A 9294-nucleotide genomic window follows, 5' to 3' on the forward strand; every position below is an offset into this window, starting at 1 on the left:
GAGGCTTGCTGTGTTGTAAGGTTCCACCATACACCAAGAATGGTTTGCTCGGCCGTGGTCCTTGAGCTGTGTGACCAATCTATTCGTCTTGGCTCGTTGACAGGCCGAAAAGAGCGAAATGATTTTTGTTTCCAAGCATCATAGTTGAAGTTTCGCATATCTTCTCTAATGGTCTGTTGAGGCAAACCAGATTAACTTGATCTGTTTCCTTTTTCAGCAAAACCAGGACTAAAAGAAATGCTCATCCACTACCATACATACACTTCTATGTTGTTTCATAGTTCAATACACAACCCAACAAGGAAATTGGAGTCTCCGTCCGATGATATTTCATTATTTATCCAATTCCATTTTCCATTCTCAATCTGTTGCCTTCAACAACGTGGGAAAAATTATAAAAAAAGTTATAAACCTATTGCACTTTTGTCAATTTAATTGTAAACTTTTTAATTGCGCCAATCAATTCTTAAACCTTTTCATGTTTAACCAATCGGGTCTATCTAGTAAATTTTGGCCGAAAATCACTGACATAAATGCCGCATGCATGTGGACAAATTTTTTAAAATATTTTTCTAGTAATTTTTCTTTTCTTTATTCTTTTTTATTCTTTTTTTTTTTCCTCTTTTCCCTTTTTTCTTTTTAATGTGGCCGGTGAGGCTAGCCTCTCCCATGGTCGAGGTCGGGCGAGAGGCCAGCAACCATCATCGACCACAATTAAAATAAAAAAAGTAAAGAGGGCAAAGAGAAGAAAAAAAGGAAACATAAAAAATAAATGAAAGAGTGATGTCAAGAGTTTCGGCTTCCAGCGCAGTCAAAAGCCTTTTGACAAGCTTCAGACTAGTTTCCGAGCCCGATCCTTCTTCATTGGATCTGTCAAAGCCTTGCCTCTTTCCTCTAGCCGATCGGAGACATAGAATCACATTACTTTAAAGGGTTGCGTTGTTGCATAAGTCCCGCCAAGAACTCAACATATCTCTTATTATTAAAAATTATGCACGTACGGCGGTCGGCGTCCATGTCAGTAATTACCAATCACAATTTATCTAATGGACTTAATCGACACAACGTGAAAATGTTTAGTACTCAATTGGTACAATTAAAAAGATTTATAACTGAATTGGTAAAAGTATATTAGTTTTAAGATTTTTTTTGATAATTTTTCCCAAAGACCTGATCAATTCACCAAGCTAACAGTTTTTGTACACGTTATTTCATTTCATTACTAAAACAGGTTGTGTGAGATAATTTGGTGTTTATCTATTTTCTCTTTTAACTTTTGGCCACAGGTGTGTTATCCAGTCTGATTTGTCCTTTTAGCATTTTGTTTTGGCATTTTGCTGCAACGCGCATGACAACACTTCTAGAAATTAACTTTTGGTCGGAAGCTGGTTTTCTATTTCTACTTCTGAGAGAAAGTTTATTTTCTAGTAAATTTTTTTACTTCTTCAAGTGGATCCAAACTACTCCTGGAGCAAAAAAATGCTCAAGAAGTAGAAAAATAAAGTTACGTAATCAAATAGATTTCTACTTTAAAAGTTGTGTTACCAAATGGATTTCTGTTTCAGAAGCACTTTTGAAGTAGAAATTCTATTCTAGAAGTGTTGTTTATCCAATTTAAAGGTAGAAATACAATCATTTGAAGTCTCCTCAAATTTCGAACAAATTAAATTCTATAGTAGTGAAGATTTAAATATCATGTTTGACAAAGTGTCTTGAAAGCCAAGATAAGCCAAAAACAAAACCCCATGAATTTGAATGAATTACACTTACTAACTTTGAGTGTTCCAAATAAAGACTTGAAGTGCTTTTCTTTTTTTCCTTCTAAATAAGGGGTTGAAGTGGCCATGACTCAATAAGAGCTACACTTTGCTGGCCGACAAAATATTTCGGCCGATAAAGGAATCTCTCCAAAGATAATTTTAATCTAATTTTAATTAGATTAAAGAAGAAATTAAAAGTTTATCAAAAAGAAAAAAATGCATGTGGGAGGGCTGCCCCTCCGCATTTGGCTGCCGACTACCGTCGACGCCCCACCGACGATGGGGTGGCTGCTACGTGCGAAGGGGCAACCCTCTTGCCTGTGTCTTTTGTGTTTCTCTTTTTTAGATTTTAGTCTTTTTTTTTTTGATTAATACCATGACAAATCCCAAAGTGGTCACTTATGGCAAATTTACCTAAATTATTTTTTTGACCACAAAAAAATATCAAACTAGTACATTCGTGATAAATTTACTTTAAACTATTTTTTTGATCACCAAAAACCTCAAATTGGTGCATTGTGATAATTTACTCTAAACTAGTTATTTTGTCCACAAAAAACCTCAAACTGGTACATGTAATAAATTTACACTCTGTTAGTTTATGTTATATTGGATTAATACCATGAAAAATCTCATATTGATACACCTGTAACAAATACGGGATAAAAACCCAACGTGTACATCCGATAATTGCCACGTGTTATCCAAATTAGTAATTTGATGATAAAATTTAATAAAACCTAACAGAGGGTAAATTTGCCATTGGTATATCGGTTTGGGGTAAATGTGTTAAAGGTATACCTGTTTAGGGTTTTTAATGGTTAAAAAAATAGTTTGGGGTAAATTTATCACATGTGTACCACTTTGAGATTTTTTGTGGTATTAATAATTTTTTCTTTTGTGAGTTTGTCTTTTTTATGGAAATTTTTTGGATAAAAAATAAAAAGTAAACAATGAAAATGCCTTTGACTAGCCAGCAAGGCAGACCCTTTTTTGAGACTAACATAGCCACTTTAGATTCTTATTTGAATCAAAATCCATTTCATGTCATTATTTGAAAAAATGAGCACAATACCCTTATTTGAAACCTTTTCGAAATACATTTATGCTGTCGATAGAAAAATAATTTGTTTGTTTCACTTCAATCTTAAATCTTTATAAGAAAGTATAGTTGAGTTATAAACTTATATTAGGAAGTGCAAATTCTGGATGTCACGTGCGCGATTTTATGTATTGTTCGCTAAAAGAAAGCAACGCAAATTTTCTCCCTGGAATTCAGTTAGTACGGAATAAACTAAGTCAACAACATCCAACTGTAAACTACCGCCACTCAGCACCGTTTCCCGCTCTGATATTTTGCGCGGGGTGTGGCCCTTTCAAGATCCACCGATCATACTTCATTCTCTTTGAGCTCTGTGAAAGCGTCCACCATGGCTTCTCATGCGTCTACTTCCCCCGGAGGTCTCTCTCTCGCTCTGTATGTGTGTGTAAGGGCCGGGAAAAAGAGGAGTACGTGTTATGAACGTTTGAACGGGAAACTGAGAACATCTTCACCATTTTAGTTTGCAGTGACTGTAGCGTGCTTTTTTATGATGATGAAGTGTTTTTAACTTCGTTTTCGAACCAAATTTTGCAGTGTCGCCAAAAGTCCTGGATTTTCTGAGTGCTGTTGGGGCCGGAAATCTTGGCTTACTCAAGAGTACATCTTGGCATCTTCTTTTTATTGCTGTCTTTTTCTTCTTCTTTTTGGCACTTTCGGTCCGAGCTTTGGGTTCTTTCCTTTGGGATTTCTACATAATGCATTACATCCGTTGAATAATGTGGTGAAACAGAGTTGGCTTCGCAACTTGATGATGGGAGAGGGATCGCAAGAACTATTGCAGATGTTAAGGATGACAGGGGACGTGGGGCACTTCATTTTGCCGCTATAGGGGGCAATATCGAACTGTGCAAGTACTTTTTGGAGGAGTTGAGGCTTGATGTGAACCTGAAAGATGTTGAGGGTATCCCTGCTTTTTGCTGTATCTATTTTGTTCTGTTAGTTTTTGAGATTTTTGTATATGAGTGGAAGCCTGGTCTTGCGAAACTTGAGTTTTTTCGGGCTACCCTGCCATGGTTCATTGTCAATTATACCTGCGAGTAGGAGATGAATAATTTTCTGAAAATTTGTTTCCTTTTCAGGTTTCACTCCTCTTCATCATGCTGCTGCATCGACACATATTGAAACAGCAAAGTATCTAATAGATCAAGGTGCCAATCATGTTATACCTAATAATAAGGGTCTAACAGTATTGCATTACTCTGCTGGGTCAGGTAAGTCAATTTCTGTAACATTTGGTAAGCATCTACGTTTACAAATTGCCGCATTTGCTTTCCCAGATATAGCTAGAAATTATGATTCTTTATATCAAGCACGAGCACGTGCACATTGCATCTTGTCATGGTGAACTGAAGATGGACATGCTTATCTGTGCTTATTTCTTCGCAGGCAAAATTGAATTGCTGAACTTTCTACTTTCTAAAGGGGTCAACATTGATTGTCAAAGCCCTTTAGGCAGCCCTTTATATTTTTCTGCTAGCTGTGCTCAGCAAGATGCTGTAAAATTTCTCTTACAACATCGTGCAAACGTAAGCTTGAGAAATACATAGTCTCTTGAATTTTCTCTATCATCACGGACTTTTCGTGAGCTTGAGTATCTGTATCCATAGAGAGAGAGAGAGAGAGAGAGAGAGAGAGAGAGAGAGAGACAGAGAGGCGCAACTTCAACTTAATGGATATGCCTTCTGCATGTGCACTTGTCTTCATGAACAAAAGGCAAGAAATATATTCTTATTTAATCAATGATAGATAGACAGAGAGAGGAAGAAAGAGAAAGGTGTAAATGGTTGCCCGGTTAGAGGAATTTAGCTGCTCTGTGATGATGCTATAGCAATAACCATTTGGCCCTGAACAATGCACAGAGTTAGCTTTATTTTCGAAGTAAAAGTCTCATCTTTGGATGCATTAATGATGAAGTGGATGGGTGGATTGAAAGTTGAGATATCACATTATGATTGCTATGATATTACTTCGATTGGAGATGGCAAGGAACAGCTTGCATAGTCCATTGTTAAATTGCTATTTCATGTCTCTTTTCCATTTATGTCAGCATTGTTCTGAGATTATTCAATTTTATTATTTCTGTTTTGCAGCCAAATGCAGAAACTGTTGATCATTTAACTCCGCTCTTTGCATCTGTCACTAACAGTTCGCTTGAATGCTTAAAGCTGTTGATTCAGGTTCATATCATCCTGGATACACAGTTGTTGTTAGATCACTTTATTTTTCACGTACTCCAAGCTACCTTGCCGTTTGCTATTCTGTAAATCTCCGGGGACTCCAACTGATCCCCTTGCTTGCTTTTATGCGCTTACGTCTAGCATTATAACTCCCATGTGCACATATTTTGATGTCCATACAGTGGGGTGCCAAGGTGAATGTTACTTTGCCTCAAGGTGCAACACCTCTGCACGTTGCTGCTTTCAAGGGGAACCTCGACATCATAAATTGCTTACTAGAAGCTGGAGCTGATCCCAACGTCAGAGACGAGGTCGAGCTTTAAAGCTTCAGTACTCTGTTTATGTTTTAATATATAACTACTGTCTCTCCTCCCCTCTCTCTCCCCTCCTCTTCTTCTGAAAGCTTGTTAAAATGCAAATGCAGTTATTTGCAGAGAAAAAGGAACAGTTCTTTTGGATTGATGACTGTTTCACATTTTTGCACTAACCAAAACGCAAATATTTCTTATGAAAGCTCCATTACAAAAAGACATTTAAAATGTAAAGATTATGAAAATTTCTAAATGACCAAGGTTTATATGTTTTGAAAAGTTCTTTGACATTGATTGAAGGTACAATTCCAACGATACAAGAGAAGAAAAAGAAAAGCCACCCTAAACACTTAACTTAAATTCCTATTCGTTAGTCTCATTTATTATTTTCTCCTCCTTTATTGGAGTAGATTCATCGAAGGTCTTTTGGCAGGAGATCATTCATTAAAGATCATGATTTGTTCTGGTCATCACAGGATGGGATGACCCCCATACAACTTGCAGCACGAAGTGGCAATCGTGCAGCCGTGGAGATTCTTTTTCCAAAGACTTCAGAAATCAAAACTATTCCATGGAGTGTGGATGGAATCATGGTGTATGTGCAGGCTGAATATGGTGATATGGAGGTATTGAGGTCCCTGCCATGTATGGCTTTTTTTGTACCTCCTCCTACTTCCTACGAATGTTGTTGAAAATTTCCAAATTTTGATGGATGATTCAGATGGTTTTTCTATATTGAAGCAACTCTTATTACAAAAAGCCTCTTTTTGTACATAAATCTTATGAATGCAGCAAAGACATGAACTTGGCTGAAGGGAGTCTTCCCGTGGCAATTATTTTTGGTGTAATTTGCTTTTATTTGATTTAAAATTGCAACTAACCTAATGTTGTTTGTAAAAGTTTGTCTTTAGTAGCTGAGGTTGCAGAAAGTTGGTTGAAAATTTAATAATGGACTTAGTGCCATATCTATTTAATCTTGAGATACATTAGCTTTCTCAGGTAAGTGGAGAGGCAAAACAGAAAGCTGCAGAAGCAAAATCAAGGGGAGATGATGCTTTTCGAAGAGAGGACTATCAAGCAGCTGTAGATGCTTACACGCAAGTAAGTTCTTATTCTGATTCACTTTTGTCAACTCGTTTCTCCTGTATAGCAAAGATGGAAAAATTTTCTGGCTACCGTATCAGATATGGCTCAAAATAACCACTCTTTTGGTTTGGTTATCACAGGCAATAGACTTTGATCCAAATGACGCGACCTTGCTTTACAACCGAAGCCTTTGCTGGATTCTTTTGGGACAAGCTGAACACGCTCTAGTTGATGCAGAGGCCTCTAGCAAACTTAGACCAGATCGGCCCAAAGTTCGCTACAGGGAAGGTGCAGCGTTGCGTATTCTGCAGGCATGTGTTCACTTATTCTCTAGTCCATTAGGCCATCATTGGCGATAGTCTTCGTGCCTGTGTGTACGTATATATGACTGGGAAATCTACTGCAGAGCCTTGATGAAGCAGCCAATTCTTTCTACGAGGGTGTCAAGTTTGTCCCTGAAAATAAGGAGCTTGTAGACGCTTACAGGTTATGCTGAGCAGACTTCTCCAATTTAGATTTGCGAGCAAATGCGTGACCAAAAAAAAGATTAAAGCTAAAAGTTTGCGTGTGCCTAACACTAAAGCCTCAGAAAACTGGCTGTGATTGCGACATAGGGTGATAGCGTCAAGGCGTTGTGGGACACTACCATATCCCGTATCTTCTATCCGTGGAGAAGATTTCGTGGTCGAAAATGCAGAAGTTTGCATTTTCGGTTGTTGTTTTTGGTTAACTACAAGTTTGCATGAAATATGAATTTAGCCTTTTGACATGTCTTCTGGTCTTTGCAGAGAAGCTGTCGAAGCTGGATGGATGTTACATGGTACGGACAAAACGAGTTCATAACTTGAAATGCTTGAGATGCCGTGAGAAAGAAACTTGATGTTCGAGTCGAAGGGACTGATAAAAAGAATGCGACAACACAAGAATTCCTTGTGATAGCCATGTGCCATTTTCCCCGAGAACAACGGCATTAATATTTTTCTTTTCTTTCCTTTTTTAGCTTGCACGAATTTTGTCCGTAAGTAGCAGATCGTGTTCTTGGTAATGAGCTCTATGCAGTTTTGTCCGAGGTGAGGTTTTCTGTTGTAAGGTTTCACCATACATCGACAATGGTTTGCTCGGCCTTGGTCGTTGAGCCGTGTGACCGATCTATCTGGAGGCAAACCAGATTAACTTGATCTGTTTTTCATTTTCTGCAAAACCATGACCAAAAGAGAATGTTCATCCACTTCCATACGTACACTTCCGTGTTGTTTCATAATTCATCAAACGACCAACAATGAAATTGGAGTCTCCATCCGATGATATTTCATTATTTATCCAATTTCATTTCCATCCTTGTTGACATATAAATTTTGATTTTTCCTTAATCATTTATTTTATACAAAAAATGAGAATTATAATTAGTTCTTACAGAAATAATTACATTTCATGCATAACACATTTAATTTTAGCATGTGTTTGTATTTGCATTTACCGGACCGGCTGCAGATAATTGGAACATACGGCACAAGGATCGAGCAAGGGATCCGGGAGGGACGACTCTATCAACGACAGGACCGTTGTCCTGGCCTTGCAGCATCATCAGCATCCTTTTGTTAGGCTGCTGCTTTCCCCTCCCGCGTGATCGGCCACGATCTTCTTCGAGCATACAGCCATGATTCGGAGGAAAAAGCCAAAAGAAGAGGAGGACACGCGTTCATGACCATAATCGAAGAAAACAAGAAATCTTGAGGGGACGGTGGCCAAGCTATCGTCCTATACAGCCGGAGAGTGAGAGGAATTGATCAAAGCAAACGATTGCGGGCTTCCCTTGGCTTCCTTCATTAAGTGATGTGCATGCATGCCGATAAAAATAGGAGGGCGCCTGTGAAGTTTGTCTGGTGGCGCCATTTACTGAGGTTGCTTCCCTTCTTCCTATAAGAGGAAGAGCTCAGCAAGCAAGCCAAAAAGGGCCGAGGCCTTCACTGCCAGTGCATCAACGCCGGTCGTCCTTGCTCCCGACGCCACCATGTTGGGATTCGCTTGACATGCATAGGCAAATAAAACATAAACGTAGCGGAAGTAAATAAAAACCTATACACGTATTTCCAGAGGCGTAGTTCATGCGTTTCAATTGAAAATTATATTAAACGAAAGAGGGTCAACGAGTTACCTCTTGAAGCGTGCTTGAAACGAAAAAGGTTCAGACGTTCTATCCGAGCCCCACAAGTGTTGAGCCTCTAGTTCGGACACACCACCAATCACGAAGACGAACGGAAGAACGAACACGCGAAAGTTACCACCTTAATTGTGCTAGCAATTCATGGCGCCAATTCTCCGCACGCTCGATTCTCGGTCACCGCAAAAACGTAAAATGCAAAGAGAGTATTTTCTATTTTCTCTCACACTTTTACGCACCCGTGCGCACATTGGACTTGAATCGAATTCACTACGTCAATGCGTTTTCACATTTCAATAACCCTAAGCGGTTGCCGATCGTGAGAAACGCCCACGATCAGCAACCGCTTGCTGATCGTGGAAGAACACCCACGATTCATTAATCGTGGGTGTCCCATGCACACGGTCAGCAAGTAGTTGTTGACCGTGTGGTCAGCAACTACTTGCTGCCCACGTAGTGCATTACCTTTATTTAAATAATAATAATAATAATAATAACAATTATTATTACTATGAAAACAAAAAGTACACCACCCTTATGTGCGTAAATTGGGCACATCAATATGTGTTCGGACAATACGTGTATGTCACTATATGCACATATGTCAATGACCGAAAATAAAATAAAATTAAATCTCATTTAATCTAATTTTAGTCCGACTAATTCGATAGTCGTGATTGCAAACAAATTTACAATA

General features: G+C 38.5%; 1 protein-coding gene across 1 annotated transcript; it reads left to right on the top strand.

Annotated features, from left to right (window-relative positions):
* The first annotated feature begins 3190 nt into the window (after positions 1-3190).
* Positions 3191-6795, top strand: LOC115743862 (ankyrin-1-like). The gene is made up of 10 exons (XM_048278173.1): positions 3191-3221; positions 3397-3459; positions 3593-3763; positions 3942-4073; positions 4249-4388; positions 4953-5039; positions 5222-5350; positions 5827-5976; positions 6350-6451; positions 6577-6795. The coding sequence occupies exons 1-10, from the start codon at positions 3191-3193 to the stop codon at positions 6793-6795; spliced, it is 1224 nt and encodes a 407-aa protein (XP_048134130.1).
* Positions 6796-9294: the final 2499 nt, after the last annotated feature.

Source organism: Rhodamnia argentea, chromosome 1, assembly GCF_020921035.1.
Source record: "Rhodamnia argentea isolate NSW1041297 chromosome 1, ASM2092103v1, whole genome shotgun sequence".
NCBI lineage: Eukaryota > Viridiplantae > Streptophyta > Magnoliopsida > Myrtales > Myrtaceae > Rhodamnia > Rhodamnia argentea.